The sequence below is a fragment of the Gadus chalcogrammus genome, chromosome 3 (genome assembly GCF_026213295.1).
Source record: "Gadus chalcogrammus isolate NIFS_2021 chromosome 3, NIFS_Gcha_1.0, whole genome shotgun sequence".
Taxonomy (NCBI): Eukaryota; Metazoa; Chordata; class Actinopteri; order Gadiformes; family Gadidae; genus Gadus; species Gadus chalcogrammus.
Window position 1 is genome coordinate 21,746,406 of NC_079414.1, and position 22,266 is coordinate 21,768,671.

The 22,266-nt window shown below is 44.1% G+C and overlaps 4 protein-coding genes across 4 annotated transcripts; 2 read left to right on the plus strand and 2 right to left on the minus strand.

Moving 5' to 3' along the window:
- Positions 1 to 2,893: 2,893 nt before the first annotated feature.
- LOC130379746 (ladderlectin-like) lies at positions 2,894 to 5,339 on the plus strand. Its single transcript, XM_056586763.1, has 6 exons — positions 2,894 to 3,130; positions 3,724 to 3,771; positions 3,859 to 3,950; positions 4,075 to 4,200; positions 4,723 to 4,822; positions 5,142 to 5,339. Exons 1-6 carry the CDS (start codon positions 3,070 to 3,072, stop codon positions 5,213 to 5,215), a joined length of 501 nt encoding a protein of 166 aa, XP_056442738.1. The 5' UTR covers positions 2,894 to 3,069; the 3' UTR covers positions 5,216 to 5,339.
- A 573-nt stretch (positions 5,340 to 5,912) lies between these two features.
- LOC130380097 (3-oxo-5-alpha-steroid 4-dehydrogenase 2-like) lies at positions 5,913 to 8,055 on the minus strand. Its single transcript, XM_056587280.1, has 4 exons — positions 7,974 to 8,055; positions 7,630 to 7,731; positions 6,742 to 6,892; positions 5,913 to 6,481 (listed from the first exon to the last, which is right to left on the minus strand). Exons 1-4 carry the CDS (start codon positions 8,053 to 8,055, stop codon positions 6,415 to 6,417), a joined length of 402 nt encoding a protein of 133 aa, XP_056443255.1. The 3' UTR covers positions 5,913 to 6,414.
- A 2,015-nt stretch (positions 8,056 to 10,070) lies between these two features.
- Positions 10,071 to 12,291, plus strand: LOC130379747 (ladderlectin-like). The gene is made up of 6 exons (XM_056586765.1): positions 10,071 to 10,155; positions 10,776 to 10,823; positions 10,911 to 11,002; positions 11,127 to 11,252; positions 11,430 to 11,529; positions 11,948 to 12,291. The coding sequence occupies exons 1-6, from the start codon at positions 10,095 to 10,097 to the stop codon at positions 12,019 to 12,021; spliced, it is 501 nt and encodes a 166-aa protein (XP_056442740.1). The 5' UTR covers positions 10,071 to 10,094; the 3' UTR covers positions 12,022 to 12,291.
- Positions 12,292 to 18,052: 5,761 nt separating this feature from the next.
- On the minus strand, positions 18,053 to 21,576 carry LOC130379741 (struthiocalcin-1-like). The gene is made up of 9 exons (XM_056586756.1): positions 21,304 to 21,576; positions 21,014 to 21,097; positions 20,830 to 20,898; positions 20,590 to 20,715; positions 20,363 to 20,419; positions 19,810 to 19,901; positions 19,354 to 19,479; positions 18,579 to 18,675; positions 18,053 to 18,349 (listed from the first exon to the last, which is right to left on the minus strand). Exons 2-9 carry the CDS (start codon positions 21,060 to 21,062, stop codon positions 18,279 to 18,281), a joined length of 687 nt encoding a protein of 228 aa, XP_056442731.1. The 5' UTR covers positions 21,063 to 21,097; positions 21,304 to 21,576; the 3' UTR covers positions 18,053 to 18,278.
- Positions 21,577 to 22,266: the final 690 nt, after the last annotated feature.

Sequence of the window (22,266 nt, forward strand, 5' to 3'; positions counted from 1 at the left end):
TGAGTTATTTATTTACTCTACCTAAAGGAACCTTTACTTCCCCTTATTTTTGGGTTCATGTGAAGTCACTTGTAATAACACTAATAACACTTTTAAAACCTTTAAATTAATGAAATGAAGTACTTGTAATTCACTCTTTCACAACATACGTTTTTAAACTAAACCAGACAATATTCAGCAGTTCACATATGAAACCCACTATTCACCTTATTTCCCAGTATGAGACACAGTTTCACCCCTCAAAGCTTTGTCTCAGTTCATAGCTTAATGGGTCAGGTCCCATCGGTCAGGTTGACCCTAGCTAATTGTAACCCATTTTCCCCAATGTAACGTTTATCTTCTGGATAAGTAGAGGGTGTGCAGGCTGTCTAACCCTATCTAGAGCAATGGTTCTGGTACGTTTAGTTAAAGGACTAGTAGAGGGTGTGCAGGCTGTCATCTAAAGCAGTAGTAGTCCCCCCTTGTTTAAAGGGAGGGTATATGTAGGCTTTTAATTACAGGGTAGGTACATTTATGCAAATGGTTAGGTATGTACTGTAGGTCACTTCCTATTGAAAATACACTTCTTATTTTCAACCAAACTTTTTAATTACTTTGTGTGTCAAATGATCGAACATGAAGTTAAAATATCAGGTTGACCAATTATTTCTCAGTGTGTTTAAACAATGCAGTGTATAATAATAATAATGTCAATAAACTGGGCTCCTGGGAGTCGAACCGCCACAGGTGTTCGGTCTGGAACGAGACTAGAACGAGACAGGAACGAGACGGGAATGAGTGTCAAAAGTATGATTTATGAGTTAGTATACGTCCACACAAGCAAACAGTCATCCCTTCGGCTGTTAATACCCCGAATGATCGGTCAATGGTTACGAGTACACTTTGTAAAGCCAGAAAAATACACACATATATGTAAAAATCATAACTATGAATAAAAAGTTCCATCCTGTCATGACAGGCGAGGAATGTTTCTGTTAAACATCATAGCCAGTATCAGGACATCATAACATGCCAGATCCTGGCCATGACAGTGATCCACAACAAATAAAAGTCCCCTTATCACAAATCTATATGGTCCACTTACAGTGAAGAAGTGTTGGTCACCTCCTGTATGATTAGATATAAAGCCTAGTCACTGAAGATAGGCTGACGCACATGTTTCCTGAAGTATCCCGAGATACATAGAGGTCCTAAACGTTTGAAATTAAATATATTTTGATTTGCATATATTTGCGGAGGTGGCATTTAATCATTCAGATATTAACTATGATAATTATTGAAATATTTTGTACATTTTATGAATGATTATCCACATTAACTTGTAGCATGGTTCTTAAAAAATAAGGAGAAATAAATGAAAGGCTGAGAATCAACAGCAATAGGACTGGATAAACCACCTGTAACTTTATTTAATTATATTAATTTAATATTTTAATATTTGTGGTAACAGCAATTATTCTCTCTAGCTCCGCCCCGTCCGTGAATCAGACTTGTAACAGAGCAAGGGATCCATGATTCAAGACCAAGAGATTTTGGAGACAATGCTAATTTTTTTTTTTTATAAATATCGGAAGTCGTCACATTGTGACCTCCATTATGCTCCTTTCTGCCAGCAGGGCGCGCTAGAGCTGAGCAAAAACCTAACCAAAAATGTAGTCTCAGCTGGCGTTCATTCGAACTGTACTAGTCCCCAGGTATGGAAAAGTAATGCATTCACCTAAGATTAGGAAGATTCTGCTCTAGTTTTTCTGATTAGCGACATAATTATCTCAGAATTTAGGGAACATTTCTTATGTGGTAAAGAAATAAATGCTCTGTTGTTTTGAATGAACGAGTTTATTATCTCAGAATTCTGGGAAAGGTTTTCATAAAAAATAATATCTGAAATAATGTGATACCTCAAAATACAGAAGCTGTCATTCACTTCAGAGCTTGATTTCATAGAAGCAAACGTGTCCCGCCTGTTGAGTTTTATCCGGTTCTATTTTGGTGTAGTTTGAGACATCGGGAGATACTCGTGTCCATCAATAATATTATAATAATAATGATGGTATTGTTATTGGTTTGTCCACTTTGTGCAGGCACTGCAGGACTTTAGGGTTGTTCAGACCAAAGGCCCATTCTGATCAGATTGACAGCGTTGCTCCAGGATCAGTTGAACCTTCAGAAAGAATAAGAGCAGAATTTATTTACTCAAGTGAATGCATTAAACTTACATTCCTCACCCTACACGTCTGATACATAGAGCAGTGCAGGGCCTTCACGAAACAGAAGACACAAACACAAACAACACCGCAACAACATCACATCACAAAGACACAACAACACCACACCAACAACCCAACAACATCAAATCACATGACATGACATCACAACCACATCAAAACATCCCAACAACACGACAATATCACAACAACAAAAAAACGTAGAATCACAGAACGTATCACAACGACAGATTCAAATCTAATAATTGCAACCAAAACAAATCATCCAGACTCAAGAGGTCTACAAGGTGAGGTCAGCCTGATTAGGATGACCTCATCAGGATGAACTCATGAGGATGACCTCATAAAAGAGGACGTCCTCATGAGGTCACCCTCTTTAGGTCATCTCGGGGTGTTTGCGGACCCCCTCTTCCTAAGAGGCCCCACTGTGCAACTTAGCCGACATTATCATGGACACTCAATTCATACCAATGTTATTCCTTTATGTTTGTGCTGTATATTGTCAGAACCGTTTACCAGTAAGGAAGTCAAGTCAAGCAACTTCCTTCTAGTGCAGCTCCATAAATCTGAAACTGGGAAGTCCCACCTCCTTCTGAGTCTTCAGAATTCCAGGGTGTGGAGATGTTTGAGTCACAATCCAACACAGTATTGCCCAAAGAGGCGAAGTCCACGATATTTTATTGTGGTGACGATACATGAATGAGTTGTATATAAAGAGTGGACTGTCCTGACACCAGTATCACCTGCAACAGGTACATCTCCCTCCTGCCTGCTCCTACGACCTCAGACCTGCTCCTCCTACCTCCTCCTCATCCAGAGCTTCCTGAACATCATCCTCTTGGTCATGAGGGGTCTTCTCGCCCTAGTTCTCCTCGGGGGGTTGCTGGCCGTCGGAGCGGCTCCAGGTCAGTCCCCCGGCTCTGGTGAACGGCGCGCCGTCTCTCGCTTCCCTAGAACATTCCAGTACTAATATCATGTGTCCAAACGACTTTGTTGTCTCGATCCTGCCTGTGAAGCCTTTAGCGTGTGCCTGCTACAGATGTTAACACAGGTGTGACTTTTCTAAAGTGTCTATTGTACCGTTACCATGTGTGCCGTGGTCACAAAGGGAATGCTGCGCATCCTTCCATGGACTGTGTTTATTTCTAGAGCTTTTCCTGATCAGGGAGAACATATAAACACACCTGCACTCGCTTAGTCGGGCTTATCCTGGATCAGCAGAACCCGGCTGTTGCCGGGGAGAAAAACGACCAGGCAGGCGGAAAGACGGACAGACAGGTAGAAAGACGGACAGACAGGCAGACAGACTGACAGGTAAACTGGTAGAAGGACATACAGAGAGACGGAAAACAGACAGATAGGTAGACAGGCAGACAGACAGACAGGAAGGCAGACAGGTAGACAGACAGACGGATTGGTAGACTCTAGACAGTTAAGTGTGAGTTGTGGAATTGATCTGTCGTCTCTCTGTCCACTAACCCTCAAGTCTGTCTTCCAGGAGCACGCAACAGTTCAGCTCTGACCAGTCCAACTGAGACTCGTGCAGGTGAGAAGCCTCTCAGACGCCACACATGAACACTGTTCACCCAGAGCTCCTTACAGGACCGGACCAACCCTTCTGTCTCCCCCTCAGAGCGGATCAACTTCTGCCTGGACGGCTGGGACAATTTCCGTGGTGACTGTTTCTACCTGGAGAACAATCCTGCAAGCTGGGGCACTGCAGAGGTACAAGCTACATGTGTACTGCACCTGTAAACCTGCATACAAATACTGCACCTGTTTACATGCTGTATATAGTGCGACTGTAAAACTGATAACGAATACTGTGTGTTTGAATGCCTTGCTCCAGAGACTATGTGCAGAGCGGGAGGGCAGCCTGGCATCGGCCCACAGCGCCGTGGAGTACCACTACCTGCAGCGCCTGGCCCAGACAGGAGGCCACACCTTCGCCTGGCTGGGGGGATACAACTTCCTGGTCAGCAGTCACGCATGCACACACGCACTTGTGCACAAACGCACTTGTGCACACACGCACTTGTGCACGAACGCACTTGTGCACACACGCACTTGTGCACATGCACGCACACACACGCACACAAACTCGCACAAAAATGCACACACGCAGACACATATACGCAAGCACACATACACACAGACACATACATGCACACATACATACAACCACACATAAACACACTCACATACACACTAATCTAGAATCTACCTAAACACAACATAATCTAACACCACACACACACACACACACACACACACACACACACACACACACACACACACACACACACACACACACACACACACACACACACACACACACACACACACACACACACACACACACACACACACACACACACACAAATGGCTGATGGTAACTGCCTTGTGATTGGCTGATGGTATCTGAAATGTGATTGGCTGATGGTAACTGGCATGTGATTGACTGATGGTAACTGGTAATACATGTGATTGGCTGCAGGGTGAGTGGCGGTGGGAGGGCGGAAGTCCCTTCGACTATGTCAATACGGAGTCCGACGTCTCCCCCAGCGAAAACCAGTGTCTCATCATCAACACGGAAGGTAGACCCACCCGTCACCAGAATAACACAATGCAGCACAGCATGCAGAACCAAGGAGGTGGTGGTGGTGGTGGTTATGATGGGGGGTCATGATGGGGAGGAGGGGATGAAGAGGCTGGGGTGGTTCTGTTAGGGGATGAAGAGGCTGGGGTGGTTCTGTTAGGTGATGAAGAGGCTGGGGTGGGTCTGTTAGGGAATGAAGAGGCTGAGGGCGGTTCTGTCAGGTGATGAAGAGGCTGAGGGTGTTTCTGTCAGGGGATGAAGATGCTGGGGTGGTTCTTTAAGGTGGTGAAGATGCTGAGGGTGTTTCTGTCCCCCAGGGAACAAGGGATGGTCCAACCACCGCTGCAACAACTTCTTGCCCTACATCTGTGAGATGAGATCCAGCTGCTAGCCCACCGGAGGAGTGTCGCTCACATCTGGAGCTGGTGCTGACTGCTCTTCATCCAGATGTTCCAACCAAACAGTTTAGAACACACTTCATGAGACATCCTATCTCTGAAGTTACTATTCTGCACGACCACTAATAAAACAATTTACATTCTACTACCTGTGTGTCCAGAAGTAATTGTTTGATAATCTGTTGTAAAGCTACCAGCAAGAAATTGATAAAACACACATTTGGTCAAATACAAGTTTGAAGCGTGGAGATGGTCTGAGCTTTGGTTGCAATATATGATGACAGAGGTGACAGCATATTCTTTGTCATTGACATATCAAAACGTACAACTTCAAATCAAATGATTACATCATTATAACAACGTTTATAGGTCATAAAAGTCGAAAAAGCATAATAGGTCCCCTTTAAGTTGGTCTGCCTGGACACTTCTTTTTTTCAGAAGTGCTTTCCTATCGTGGCCATAGCACCCCTGGTTCAGCTGTGTGTGTGTGTGTGTGTGTGTGTGTGTGTGTGTGTGTGTGTGTGTGTGTGTGTGTGTGTGTGTGTGTGTGTGTGTGTGTGTGTGTGTGTGAGAGAGAGAGCGAGTGATTGTACTTATCGCTATGTTTGCTGCTGTGGTTTCAATGCTTGTTTGCTCTCACATTTCTAAGCATCTGTTATTCTATGACCTTTGAATACCACGGGCCTTACCATGTCAACCTTGTGTTTTAAGATTTTAAATTGGAAAGTAGAAGACGTTGCATTACTATAGGGATGTGTCGTAATTTATAGTAGTTCTTGACCAATTTATTGGTAGGATATAACGGTTCACCAGTTCTACCTCCAGAAGACAGGGGGCGAAATTTCTTACTCTCTTGCCCCCATCTACACTAACACACACCTGTGTGACCATTCAATTTGCCTTTATTTAACTCTCCAACAAAGTCTGTGTGAAATTGTTGCTGTTCATAACAAATAAAGAAAAAAAAAAACTTTGCTGGTGTTTGTTAAATTTCCACACACGGAAGAATACAAAATAGCTTGTGTAAAAACTAAACAGTAAAGAAAAACAACACAAAATAAAATATATATATTACCTTAAAGCCAAAATGTTAATCATATCGTGTAATTCAATAAATCACAAGTGCATACAATAGAAACTGAAACAAACTGTATAATGATATGCAGTTTTTTTTCATAAATTATGAAAGGTGCTACAGAAGGAAAGGAATCAGGGCTGTTCTGGACTGAGGGTAGTCCTTGAACTGCTGCTGGTAGAACCTGAGGAGAGAGCAGAAACACATTACGCCTTAACTTCGCTTGAGGATCCTTCCATCCGTCAGGGTGTTCTCTATGTACAGAAGTGGAGGTGAACTGGTGCATGGTGCATGTGAAGGTGGTGTAATCTATCGTGGTTCAGGTGTTGGTAGTGTTACCTATGGTGGTGCAGGTGAAGGTGGCGTTACCTATGGTGGTGCAGGTGTAGGTGGTGTGACCTGTAGTGTTGCAGGTGAGGCACCTGTATGGGTGTAGGTGTATACCTGTGGTGGTGTATGGCTCGTGGGCCGATGGTACAGCTGGTGAAGAGAAAGAAGGCGGCTGCAGGCAGCGACCAGACGGCCACAGCATAGCCAAACCATTCCAGGATCTCCCCGAAGTAGTTTGCCCCCGACACAAACTCAAACATCCCCCCTAGGGCCGGATGAAGGCGGCACGGTCAGTACTGAAGGACTGCACTGGGACTGTAGTATCACGTCATCACTGTAGTATGCTGTTAGTACTGTAGTACTGTTAGAATTACTGTAGAACTGTTAGTAGTACTGTGTTAGTACTAACAGTTATACAGTACTACTAACAGTACTACAGTACTACTAACAGTAATACAGTACTTCTAACTGTACTGTATTACTGTTAGTAGTACTGTAGAACTGTTAGTAGCACTGTAGAACTGTTAGTAGTACTGTGTTAGTACTAACAGTTAACAGTACTACTAACAGTACTACAGTACTACTATGTACTACAGTACTACTAACAGTAATACAGTACTTCTAACAGTACTGTATTACTGTTAGTAGTACTGTGTTAGTACTGTAGTACTTTAGTACTGTTAGTAGTACTGTATTAATGTTAGTAGTACTGTTAGTACTGTAGTACTGTATTAATGTTTGTACTGTAGTAGTGTCAGTAGTACTGTGTTAGTACTACTGTAGTACTGTTAGTAGTGCTGTAGTACTTTGTTAGTACTGTTAGTACTGTAGTACTGTACTATTAGTACTGTAGTACTGTTAGTAGTACTGTGTTAGTACAGTGGTAGTCCTTTAGTACTGTCAATTGTACTGTATTACTGTTAGTAGTCTTGTAGTACTATGTTGGTATCGTAATACTGTGTGAGTACTGTGGTAGTACTGTAGTACGGTGGGTATTGGTACCTCTGGGGATTCTGTAGTGGACTTCTCCTGGTTTCCTAAGGCTCCGTAGCAAATGGTCGTTGTGGATGTTGATTATCAGACCTGCAAAGAACAGAAGCAGACCTTCACACACACACACACACACACACACACACACACACACACACACACACACACACACACACACACACACACACACACTAACCTCACCCTGACAGGTCGAAACGTAGTTCGGGTTACAAATAAAACCATTTCTGGAACTCCAACCTGGATTCATTTATTCTTTTTTACACATTCAATATTAGTTATTAGCACAGCTTTTTTAGTTTTTTCATAGTATGAGCGAGTGGACTGAAGTCCGGTACGGCAGACGTCGCCGGGAGGCCCGATCTCCACAGATCCACTATGGAAGAGGTTACTCTCCACCCAGGGGCCGTCGTCCCCCATCGCCAACCTGGGGTAGGCGCTCATCTTATCAACCTGGATTATCGCCGCAGGCTAGGCGACGTTTTCATTCGCCGCGCAATGACCGGCGCCTGCCGCAGCCACGCACAGGCCCAGTGCGGGGCCCACCGGTCAGATACCAACCACCACCACGTACTGGTTGGTACTCTCCACCCCGGGACAGACATCGTGGTCCTCCACAGAGGGCTGGACGTCCCCGCGCGCCACCGGTTTGGCGTTCGCCGTCGCCGCCTAGGCCCCGACATCGTTCCCGTGGACCTGATGGGGATGGATCCTGGGGTCAGGGCCGCTGGGGGTTTGAGGGCTGGATGGACCGTGCACCTCCCCCACGTGATCGTGGGGATTTCCATCCCCTAACCCTATGGAAAAATTTCCGATTTTATACGCGTCTATACGCGGGGTACGCGTTAGGTGTGTTTGTACCTTTAGGCGCACATGGCTAATTTGCATACGCGAACGGGATTGGCTGGCTCCGCAAGCCAAATAATAGAACATATTTAATTATCTTTCTATATATCTATTAACGCATGTGTCTAGTTTTAATGTGATGTATTTTGTGTATGTCCAGTCAGACTTGTTGTCTCCCTTGTTCTGTGTGGTCTGTAGGTTATACTGTGTGAGCCGAATCACCAAAAATAAGATTCTGCTCTTGTTTTTCTGATTAAGGACATAATTATCTCAGAATTTAGGGAACAATGTGGTAAAGAATTATATGCTTTGTTGTTTTGAATGAACGAGTTTATCAGAATTCTGGGAAAGGTTTTCATAAAAAATAATATCTGAAATAATGTGATGCCTCAAAATACAGAAGCTGTCATTCACTTCAGAGCTTGATTTCATAGAAGCAAACCTGTTGAGTTTTATCCGGTTCTATTTTGGTTTAGTTTGAGACATCGGGAGATACTCGTGTCCATCAATAATATTATAATAATGATGGTATTGTTATTAGTTTGTCCACTTTGTGCAGGCACTGCAGGACTTTAGGGTTGTTCAGACAAAAGGCCCATTCTGATCAGATTGACAGCGTTGCTCCAGGATCAGTTTAACCTTCAGAAATAATAAGAGCAGAATTATTTGCTCAAGTGAATGCATTAAACTTCCATTCCTCGCCCTACACGTCCCATACATAGAGCAGAGGGCCTTCACGAAACAGAAGACACAACACAAACAACATCGTAATAACATCACATCACAAAGACACAACAACACCACACCACCAACCCAACAACATTAAATCACAACCACATCAAAACACAACAACATCACATCACAACCACATCAAAACATCCCAACAACCCGACAATATCACAACAACAAAAAAACATTGCATCACAGAACGTATCACAACGACAGATTCAAATCTAATAATTGCAACCAAAACAACTCATCCTCAAGAGGTCTGCAAGGTGAGGTCATCAAGGTGAGGTCATCCTGATTAGGATGACCTCATGAGGTCACCCTAATCAGGAGGACCTCATCAAAGAGGACGTCCTCATGAGGTCACCCTCTTTAGGTCATCTCGGGGTGTTTGGGGACCCCCTCTTCCTACGAGGCCCCCCGGTGCATCTTAGCCAACATTATCATGGGCACTCAATTGATACCAATGTTATTCCTTTAAATTTGTGCTGAATATTGTCAGAAACGTTTACCAGCAAGGAAGTCATATCAAGCAACTACTTCCTTCTAGTGCAGCTCCATAAATCTGAGTTCCACATCCTTCAGAGTCTTCAGAATTCCAGGGTGTGGAGATGTTTGAGTCACAATCCAACACAGTGTTGCCCAACACTTCCTCAATGAAGAGGCGTCCACGATATTTTATTGTGGTGACGATACATGAATGAGTTGTATATAAAGAGTGGACTGTCCTGACACCAGTATCACCTGCAACAGGTACATCTCCCTCCTGCCTGCTCCTACGACCTCAGACCTGCTCCTCAGACCTGCTCCTCAGACCTGCTCCTCAGACCTGCTCCTCAGACCTCCTCCTCATCCAGAGCTTCCTGAACATCATCCCCTTGGTCATGAGGGGTCTTCTCGCCCTAGTTCTCCTCGGGGGGGTGCTGGCCGTCGGAGCGGCTCCAGGTCAGTCCCCCGGCTCTGGTGAACGGCGCGCCGTCTCTCGCTTCCCTAGAACATTCCAGTACTAATATCATGTGTCCAAACGACTTTGTTGTCCCGATCCTGCCTGTGAAGCCTTTAGCGTGTGCCTGCTACAGATGTTAACACAGGTGTGACTTTTCTAAAGTGTCTAGTGTACCGTTACCATGTGTGCCGTGGTCACAAAGGGAATGCTGCGCATCCTTCCATGGACTGTGTTTATTTGTAGAGCTTTTCCAGATCAGGGAGAACATATAAACACTCCTGCACTCGCTCAGTCGGGCTTATCCTGGATCAGCAGAACCAGGCTGTTGCCGGGGAGAAAAACAACCAGGCAGGCGGAAAGACGGAAAGACAGGTAGAAAGACGGACAGACAGGCAGACAGACTGACAGGTAAACAGACTGACTGGTAGAAGGACATAAAGAGAGACGGAAGACAGACAGATAGGTAGACAGGCAGACAGACAGACAGACAGGCAGGCAGACAGGTAGACAGACAGACGGATTGGTAGACTCTAAAGTGGCCTTTAGAGTCTACCAATGTGTGAGTTGTGGAATTGATCTGTCGTCTCTCTGTCCACTAACCCTCAAGTCTGTCTTCCAGGAGCACGCAACAGTTCAGCTCTGACCAGTCCAGCTGGGTCTCGTGCAGGTGAGAAGCCTCTCAGACGCCACACATGAACACTGTTCACCCAGAGCTCCTTACAGGACCGGACCAACCCTTCTGTCTCCCCCTCAGAGCGGATCAACTTCTGCCTGGACGGCTGGGACAATTTCCGTGGTGACTGTTTCTACCTGGAGAACAATCCTGCAAGCTGGGGCACTGCAGAGGTACAAGCTAAATGTGTACTGCACCTGTAAACCTGCATACAAATACTGCACCTGTTTACATGCTGCATATACTGCACCTGTAAAACTGATAACAAATACTGTGTGTGTGAATGCCTTGCTCCAGAGACTATGTGCAGAGCGGGAGGGCAGCCTGGCATCGGCCCACAGCGCCGTGGAGTACAACTACCTGCAGCGCCTGGCCCAGACAGGAGGCCACACCTTCGCCTGGCTGGGGGGATACCACTTCCTGGTCAGCACACACTCACGCACACACACACACACACTCACACAAATGGCTGATAGTAACTGCCATGTGATTGGCTGATGGTATCTGGAATGTGATTGGCTAATAGTAACTGCCATGTGATTGGCTGATGGCAACTGGAATGTGATTGGCTGATGGTAACTGGCATGTGATTGGCTGCAGGGTGAGTGGCGGTGGGAGGGCGGAAGTCCCTTCGATTATGTCAAACCGGAGTCCGACGTCTCCACCAGCGAAAACCAGTGTCTCATCATCAACACGGAAGGTAGACCCACCTGTCACCAGAATAACACAATGCAGCACAGCATGCAGAACCAAGGAGGTGGTGGTGGTGGTGGTGGTGGTTATGATGGGGGGTCATGATGGGGAGGAGGGGATGAAGAGGCTGGGGTGGTTCTGTTAGGGGATGAAGAGGCTGGGGTGGTTCTGTTAGGGGATGAAGAGGCTGGGGTGGTTCTGTTAGGGGATGAAGAGGCTAAGGTTGGTTCTTTAAGGTGATGAAGAGGCTTGGGTGGTTCTGTTAGGGGATGAAGAGGCTTGGTTGGTTCTGTTAGGGGATGAAGAGGCTGGGGTGGTTCTGTTAGGGGATGAAGAGGCTAAGGGTGGTTCTGTTAGGGGATGAAGATGCTGGGGTGGTTCTTTAAGGTGATGAAGATGCTGAGGGTGTTTCTGTTGTTCCCCAGGGACCAAGGGATGGTCCAACCACCGCTGCAACAACTTCTTCCCCTACATCTGTGAGATGAGATCCAGCTGCTAGCCCACTCGGAGGAGTGTCGCTCACATCTGGAGCTGGAGCTGACTGCTCTTCATCCAGATGTTCCAACCAAACAGTTTAGAACACACTTCATGAGACATCCTATCTCTGAAGTTACTATTCTGCACAACCACTAATAAAACAATTTACATTCTAATACCTGTGTGTCCAGAAGTTTAAAACCTACTGCCTACTATTTATACCTGCACTAGCGTCTGCTGAACTAGTTTGAACAAATTATTTGATCATCTGTTGTAAAGCTAACATAACAAGAAATTGATCAAATACACATTTGGTGAAATATAAGTTTGGTCTGAGCTTTGATTGCAATATAAAATGATGTCACAACAGACACCGTCACACATCATATTCTTTTGTCATTACTCAATATTACTTCCATACTACCAAGCAGATTAATGAAAATGGACAAATCCCTCTCCCATTTGTGTTGGCATGGTTGCGGAGAGGCAGGAACATTGATACATCTATTGTGGAATGGCCCCTCAATAAAGAGATTTTTGGAAAGATGTGATCTGTAACTTGTCTTATATTCTGAAAGTGAAAATAGCACTCTGCCCACTAATTTGCCTTTTAGGCAGGAGAGCAGCAAATATTGAGTCAACTCTTACGCAACACATAATAGCTTTAGCCTTTATGTCGGTTAAACGAATCATTATGATGAATTGGAAAGTACAAAAACCAAATTGCTCTAACACTGACAATTGGTTAAAACACTTTATGGATCTCCTGTCAATGGAACGCGCAACCTCGTTCCTCAATGATCTAGACCTTGGAGACGAAGGTCTATGGATTTTTATAAGACTTTATAGGACTTCATTTGAGAAACTGGGCATTTAAATGAATTTATTGAATATTATGGATCTGCTACCCCCCCCCTGTTGTACTGTGTATTGTTTGGTCCTGTGAGTTTTGTTATCTTGTGATGTATGTATATGAGGTTTGTGATTGTTTTGTTTGTTGTTTTGTTTTGTGTTTAAGAAAATAATAAAAAATGTGAAACAAAAATAAAATATTACTTCCATACTCAACATGATTACCTAATTCCCTATTAAACACCTTTTTATTCATAACGACATTTATATAAATTTATATTTAAATTGTATTCACTGCTAGACAGTATTTTATTCACTGTTAAACACTTTTTTATTCAATACAAAAAAAAATTGATTCAATAGTAAGCAGTTGTATTCAATACAAAACTGTAATGTATTCACAATTAAACACTTTTTTGTTCACTATAAAAATATATATTTTATTCACTTTTAGATATGGGTCACTCAATCAAAACAAAAACAAAAGTCTTTGTCGGTGAATATCTATCGGATTTCCGGCCGCGGGCATCAAGGCCCTCTTCATACTTCGATGTTGTTATCTTGCGTCCTTTGTGAGATGTAGTATTTATTTGTTATTTAGTAGTAGCAACTAGAATAATAGTATTTCTTAGTTCGTCAGTACATTATTAAATAGACTTGAACACATATCCTGATTCTCAGTGGCGATGAGAGGACCACCCTCCTCCAAACATCGGTCAGCTCATCGCTAACATCTTCACTGAAAGGTGGAGCTTTCCTCAGACATCCCAACGGTTATCGCGGCTCGACGTCATTACATCCGAATAAGATAAGTCTTTATGGATGCCTGACGGGAAACTAGGGAAGGACCAGCCTTTATGGCTCCCGGGTGCGGACCTAAGGCCCTTGGATGCGCCCGGTCAGGGCGCCGCCTCCCTACAGACAGGGTGCTGTTTTGGTTCTGGTGGGGACTGATTGACGACTTCCTCCTCAAATTTATCCTCCACCCTGCCAAAACAAATCCTCACTTACTCAAACAAAGAACAAACACTCATCAACCAGAGTTCAAATAAAGCAAATGGGGGTAGTGAGAATTTAATATTCATTAATGCATTTGTATCAGGCTCCTCAAGCCCCTCAGAGTGCTTTGCACAGTAGGTGTGTGTGCGTACGTGCGTGAGTGCGCGTGTGTAGGTGTGTGTGTGTGTGTGTGTGTGTGTGTGTGTGTGTGTGTGTGTGGGGGGGGGGGGGGGGGGGTGTCCTTCACTACATACTAACAGTGTGTTAGCCCCCCACCTGTAGCTCCCCACACACTTGTTTGCAGTAGCGTGCGTATAATTCAGAGGGGACCCTACCAACTATTGGTTTATGATGACCACACCCACTTTTTTTTTTTTTTGATATATCTATGTATTTATAATATTGTATTATATATTTTATATATTATCTATATATATATATATATATATATATATATATATATATATGCTTTACATCACTCACACCCGTGTTCCATAAGTCCCCTTGTCCTGTGTGCATATTTCCGGTCTGACTGGGCAAAGTTGTTTGATGGCAAACTTCTCTTCCAAATTGAATCTCTTCCAATTTATTTTTTTAACAGAAACTCAACACTGTTAATCAAAGGTGCATCACCGCACTCGCCATACCTGCATCTGATATAGAAACGACGAAAGATTCCGGCGGAATAATTCAAGTTAAAACAACAACAGAATATGACCATGGGGCAGACTACTTTACAACCATATAGGAGTCTTTTAGCGCGTATGGCCATTCTTATTGCAGCCTGCAGGGTTACGATAAACATAATGGAACGCGGTCGCTGAGCAGCCCTGCCGCACATTGCATGACACCTTCAACTCAAATAGAATCGCCACCATCATCCAAAAGTTGATGTCAACAGACCAAAAATAGTCAGAAAGCCGACAGAAACTAGTTAATGTGACAATCACATTATTAAAAAATAGGCCCAGACAGAAGCTCTAGTTGCTTCTCGTTTGGGAGCAATCAAAGATCATCATGCCTTGTCAGATAAAGGATGACTATTGACTATTGACATTAATGGCTGGACTCTCATACAAAGGAAGTGCTGTTCTGCTGGGCTTATCTTTACGGTTAAATACATAGAGTTGTCATGCGTTCCTGGAGGAACGTGTGATGAGGCAGCGCACTGGTTCCCAGAAGGACAACAGAATGAAAACCCAAAGCCCTATGATGGGAACAGCATGAAAAGAACAATAATCCATTTGTATGCTACGCCGTTACGTACGACCTGCTCTAGCGAGAACGGGACGTAACTTCCTGTTTTGCAGCACTTATAGCATTCCCGTTTCTCTTTGGCTAGTCATTGTTATTGTTACCTACATTAGCCTCTTTAGTTTAGTTAACAAAACTTTCTTGAAAACAAACAACACAAATGTACTTTGTATTGCACGCACAGCAAGAACGTGCAATGCATAAATTGGTGATCAGAATAAAGTAGCAATGTAATCAAGGGTTAAAATCGACATTAAACTGACCAACGTGGTACAAATACAAAGAAAATACATTTCTTTTCAGACACAGCCATTTTTGTTGTCGAGTCGTACGGCCGGCCTCGCTGAACTCGCTCTTCTTCAGAATAGCGAGTGGGACCGAACAAAAAGGGGGGGTACCTCCGTGAAATGACGCAAGAAAGCTGGGAGATTTACAATTTACGACTAGCACGTACCGGCGTACCATAAAAATGGATTACACCATTAGCCTTGTAGGGGTTAGCATGTCGGATTGGGGCTTGTAATGAGTTAGCATATCAAACTGAGACTTGTATGGGCTAGCACAGGGGTGGCCAACCTGCGGCTCACGAGCCGCATGCGGCTCTTTGCCTCGTTTCGTGCGGCTCTTCAGTTCACATCAAATTTTGTGTGAAATATATATATATATATATATATATATATATATGTATATATATATCTTTTTTTTTTATCTTTTTTTTTTTTGTATGTGTGTGCATGTTCGCAAACGTTTTAATTGATGACGCAAAATAATGTTCACAAACGTTTGGTGTTGATGCAACATAAAATGGCCTGCTCAGCTTGGAGGAGCTGTCACGTTAAAATTGTACCGGGGGCGAAAATTGTACCGGCCTACGTCATCAGTTGTTGACAAATTCCAAACCTGCCTGGCAACAGACGACGCGATCGTTTGTTGCCTGGCAACGGGCGATCGCGTCGAATGACGTAGGAAGGTTCTTGAACATTCGCAAACTTTCATGCTCGTTCATTGCACTCCTTCATTGAGCGTGACAAGACAGGTTTTTAAAACCTGCTTTAAACACTCAGTTTACTAGCTAAATTTGATTAAACAATTCAATCCAATACAAATATAAAGTAAAAACAAGTGTTATCTAGCGATCCGTTATCTGTATTATGTTATTTGGTGTTCGGCAACATAAGCGCGAATGGTTTTTGAAATGTGCTTAAAACACTCAGTTTACTAACTAAATTCGATTAAACAATTCAATACAATACAAATATAAAGTAAAAAAAGTGTTATCTAGCGATCCGTTATCTGTATTATTTTATTTCGTCTTTGAAAACATGAGCCGAATGTTTTTTGAAACTTGCCCGGCAACGGACAACCCAATAAAATTAGTTGTAAAATTCTCAACAACTGATGACGTAGGCCGGTACAATTTTTGCCCCCGGTACAATTTTAACGTGACACAGCTCCTTCCCATGAGTAAACAATTTACGTCAAGGCTACGCTCCAAAAATGGCAGGTAAAAAATGCACAATAAAAATAAAATATGAAGAGGAACACAGGACGAGTGGGAGAGTTTATATTTTTTTGATGAACGTAATGGGAAGCATTCTGCCTTATAGGCCAGGTGTCATTAGCGCAATTGAAGGCTTCAAATCTTCAGCGCCACTTCAGCTCACTCCATGCTAACTTCGACCAGGAATTTCGGAAAGGGACTGAACTTCGCAAGCACAAGTTAATCGCTTTGAAAAGGCGGGCAGAAAAGCAGACACAGATGTTCCAAAAATCTACGATGCACTCAGAGACCCTAACGCTGGCATCTTATCAACTGGCTTGGAACATTGCACGAGCTAAAAAGCCATACAATGAAGGGGAGTTTGTAAAAAAATGCCTAAGTGACGTTGTTAAAATCTTGTCTCCTGAAAACGACAAACTAAAACTAATGGTGTCAGACGTCCAACTGTCCCGCCACACTGTTGAACGCAGAATATCGGACATTAACACGGCTATTGAATCGCAGTTGCACTCCGGTCTTCAAGAATGCGAATATTTTAGTGTCGCATTGGACGAGTCTTGCGACATTCAGGACAAGCCACAGTTGGCAATATTTGCACGGTCGGTATCAAGTGAGTGTCATATCAGAGAAGAACTCCTTGACATTGTGCCATTGAAGGAACAAACCCGTGGAATAGATGTAAAAGAAGCGATGATGGCTGCATTTGCGAAAGTGTGAATAGTGAGTGAGTGAATAGGGAACGATTTCGAACACAGCTCATGCACCACAGCTGTGACCCGGAAATGGTGCAGCGGGGTGTGATGTCATTTCGCCGTGCGAGCAGACCGGTAGGTTTCGAGCCCCTCCCCTCTCCTCTCGCAGCATTGAGTGAATACGGCAGTTTAGCGCTACATAGTATGTTTTCCACCGGTGCCAGTTAATTTCAATTACAATTTGCGGGGCTTTTTAAGTTGAAAAAATAGCTACCACAGCGCTTAAAAAAAAAAAAAGAAGTAATTATTAAAATATAATTATCGCCTTTTTATCGGCTACTTGAGACGATCGACGATGGAATCCATCTATCGTCGATAGTCGATAGAATCGACTATCGGCCCATCGCAAATGTTCATGTGTACCCGTGTGTATGATGTGGCTCTTTGCAGTAACACAGTAAAAAATGTGGCTCTTAGTCTCTGACTGGTTGGCCACCCCTGGGCTAACACGTCAGAATGGGGCTCGTAAGGGACAACCCTTTTAGTAATCACCCTGGTCACTAGCACTCTGCTGTTTGCTAGCCCCCTTGGCAGGCACCATGTTGGCTATAGGACCCTGGTCGCTAGCACCCTGTTGGTTAGCATCCTGGTCATTAGAACCCTCCTATTCGCTAGCATCCTGTTGGCTAGCATGTTGGATGGCAGCATGCTGTTGATTATTGCACATGAAAACCAGGACACATTATTCAGTAGAACTTGATTTATTACAGGATCAAAGCACAGTGATAGATTATTTAGTTCAAAAGTCAATAGAGATTTTAAACTTTTTTTTCATTCTGGCTTAATTTTTCATTGGAGTACAGGATCTGAAGCCAGATATAGGAAGAGGACAAAGGTCAGGATTTATGCACGGTTGTCCAGAGCCCAGGTGTCCGGGCTGGTTAGCATGTCAGCGTGCTCGCTAACATGTCAGTGTGCTAGCTAACAGCTGCCAGGTGACGTACTGCAGATAAATCTCATATTGGAGCTACAGCTCGCTTTGGCCCAGCCACCTGAACAAAACAAAGCAGAACAACTTTAACTATCATGGACATTGATCAGACAGACAGTCAGATACTCAAACAGGTAGTCATACTGATAGAAAGATAGTCACTAAGACAAACACTCAGACTCTCAGACAGACACTAGCGAGACCCGCAGCCAGACAGTCAGATACTCAAACAGATAGTCAGACAGACAGAAAGACAGGCAGACAGCCAGCAGACAAACAGACTGGCTTACTTGATCTGAGGCAGGTGCAGGCGCTGCTAGTGCTGGAGGAGGTGCTGAGAAAGTCTTGGTAGTACATTCCAGTTCCATCAATCCACCTCCAGCGGGTCTGTAACCAGCACAACCATTCCATCTCATCATGTACCAGTGTGCTACAGGGCTCGTACATGCATGCCAGAATATGGATCGCATGGAAGTGATTGTAATTGAATAAATAAAATAGTCTAAAACGGTCCGTTGCATGCGCTTGGACCTGATGGTGTACCTGTACAGTAGAGCTGAAGGGGGCATGGGTGGTGTACTAGAGCTCTAGGGGGGTTGGGTGGTGTATCTGTACAGTAGGGCTGGGGGGTGGTGTATTAGAGCTGTATGGTTGGTGGGTGGTGTACCTGTACAGTAGAGCTGTATGGGTGGTGGGTGGTGTATTACAGCTGTATGGTTGGTGGTGGTGTACCTGTACCGTAGAGCTGTATGGGTGGTGGGTGGTGTATTACAGCTGTATGGTTGGTGGGTGGTGTACCTGTACAGTAGAGCTGTATGGGTGGTGGGTGGTGTATTACAGCTGTATGGTTGGTGGGTGGTGTACCTGTACAGTAGAGCTGTATGGTTGGTGGGTGGTGTATTACAGCTGTATGGTTGGTGGGTGGTGTACCTGTACAGCAGAGCTGTATGGGTGGTGGGTGGTGTATTACAGCTGTATGGTTGGTGGGTGGTGTACCTGTACAGCAGAGCTGTATGGGTGGTGGGTGGTGGTGTATTACAGCTGAAGGGGTAGTGGGTGGTGTACCTGTAAGAAGTAGGATCCTATCCACACGTCATTCTGGCCCCCCAGCGTGACCAGCTGCTTGAGGAAGCGGTTATCTGCCGGGTTGTGGATGGAGGCCAGGTGTGCGCCCAGGGACTTGCAGTGATCCTGACATAATGATGGTTACAAGTTAGTTTGTGCTAGTTACCGCTAGTAACGATAATTACACGGTAGTGACATGCTGGAGACACTGGGTTCAACAGGTTTCTCTTTATGCTAAGAATGCACGTCTATTAATGTGTAAACACCCAACATGCTCGTTGTATTCACAGGTATTATATTAGTATATCCTTTGATCAGATAAGGCTTAGTAAGGTGCCTAACTTGCGGGGCAAACGGGTTACCTAACCAGCCTCAGTGTTTAGAGAGCGGTTAGGAAGCACACACTGTAACTGTGTGTGTGTATGTGTGTGTGTTTGTGTTTGTGTGTTTGTGTACCTCTGCGCTGTTCCAGTCCACCCTCCTGTTGGTGAGGGTGAAGCAGCGACCATCGTGGCTAAACCAACCGTCTGGACAGAAGACAGCTTGAGCTAGAAAGAGAGAGAGACAAAACGCTATGAGCTAGAGAGAGAGAGAGAGAGAGAGAGAGAGAGAGAGAGAGAGAGAGAGAGATAGAGAGAGAGAGAGAGAGAGACAAACGCTATGAGCTAGAGAGAGAGAGAGAGAGAGAGAGAGAGAGAGAGAGACAAACGCTATGAGCTAGAGAGAGAGAGAGAGAGAGAGAGAGAGAGAGAGAGAGAGAGAGAGAGAGAGAGAGAGAGAGAGAGAGAGAGGAGATAGAGAGAGGGAGAGAGAGAGAGAGAGAGAGAAAACGCTATGAGCTAGAGAGAGAGAGAGAGAGAGACAAAACGCTATGAGCTAGATAGAGAGAGAGAGAGAGAGAGAGAGAGAGAGAGAGAGAGAGAGAGAGAGAGAGAGAGAGAGAGAGAGATAGAGAGAGAGAGAGAGAATACTTTACAAGCTAGAGAGAGACAGACAGACAGACAGGTACCTTCTGGCTTCTCAGACTGCGGGTCTTGCAGCTCGTTTGGGTGTTCTACCAGAGGCTCTGGAGATAAGTAGACATTAAGTACAGCATATATATTATATACACACACACAAACCTATATTTATCTATTCACACATATATACATAGACACACATATACATATGTATATGTATATACTGTATACATATGGATATATAGCTTATGACAGTAGTATTATATGAGCCAGTCACCTGCTACTTCCTTCATGGCTTTCTCAGAAGGTGCTGCCGCCATCACTACCTCCTTCAAGACCCCCTCCTTCTGTTTAAGCTCCTCCTCTATCTGTCTCAACGCCACATCCGCTTTGGGAACGACAGCTGTGGATGATATAGTGAAAGTCCCTGAACCACGAGACAATGTGGACATGAATCCTTCATCATCATGTTTCAGGGTAGGAACCAGGAATGACGGAGTGATGGAACAAAGCTCACCTGCAAGGACAGGTACAGCTTCACTTTTTACCACGGCAACTCCTTGCTTCCCGCCCTTGACAGCTGGAGCTGCAGATCAAAGAAATATAGGCGACATCATTCTCTCTCTCTCTATTCATATACGTATACATACATATATGTATATATATGTCTCTCTCGCTCTCTCATCAGGATGACCTCTGACCTGCAGTTGCAATGCAGAGCATCGCAAACAGAAACCACACTGTTGCCATAGTGATGAATGAATAAGTCTGCTGTCTTGAGATACCTGAGAGAGAGAGAGACAGAGAGACAGAAAGAGAGACAGAGAGAGAGAGAGAGAGAGAGAGAGAGAGAGAGAGAGAGAGAGAGAGAGAGAGAGAGAGAGAGAGAGAAATAGATCTGTTACAACACAAAAACAAGGATCATCAAAAATGTAATGTCAGACATCTGAGAATATCTTATTGAAAGTTTGGAATGAAAAGGAAGACAAACCGGTAGGTGTGATCCGTCTTCAGGTGTCTTCAGGTGTGTTCAGGTTTAGTGCAGAGAGCAGTCCTTATGTACCCATACACACACGCACACACCTCATTGTCCGAAGACCAGGAGACGTAGGGAGGTGGGAGGACTCTCATGAGGGAGTGGGATGGAGGAAGAAGGAACAGATTTTTCCCGTCTGGGATTATAAAGTATGACCTTTTCTTATCTCCTAAAGAACCCTTTAAGGGTTAATCATCCTCATCTTAATTAGCCTCATTAACTCAAATTAGGTATCAGATTACAGATGGTTCAATCAGGAAGGGTTCAGTGTGGTCCGTGTGTCCGGGGGAAAGCGATGCATCATGGGAATGTATGTTTTTCTATCTGGTCCAAACCCACGAGACAATATTGATTGAGGGGGACAGGTAAAAGCTGATCTACATACATATTGTCGTTTGAAACCTTTGATCATTTACCAAGTATATACAAACCAACCAAACTTGACAGTCCGTCTCGCTATCTGTCTGTCTGTCTTGGTTCCCAGGAATGCTGAGTAGACCTTTCACCCAGGAAGAAAACGCCTCGTCCAGTTAACCAGAACAGCATTACTCAGTAGGCAGTAAAACCATCTGCTGTTCTTCCCTACATGACTACACTGGTTTACAGTTATGGTTAAACTTGTCTACAGTAATGACTACACTGGGTTAGTTATGACTACACTGGTTTACCGTAATGGTTACACTGGTCTACAGTCATGACCACACTGGTTTACAGTAATGACTTCACTGGTTTAGTTATGACTACACTGGTTTACAGCAATCAGAACACTGGTCTAAAGTAATGACTTCACTATATCACTATTATCACTATAATGTTGGATTATTTATTAGTATAATCCAGGTTCAACCTTTTAGGCTTCTTTGAGCGGGAATCTATCTAGCAAACTATGCTTATTTCATCTAGTGTTTCATTTAAAAG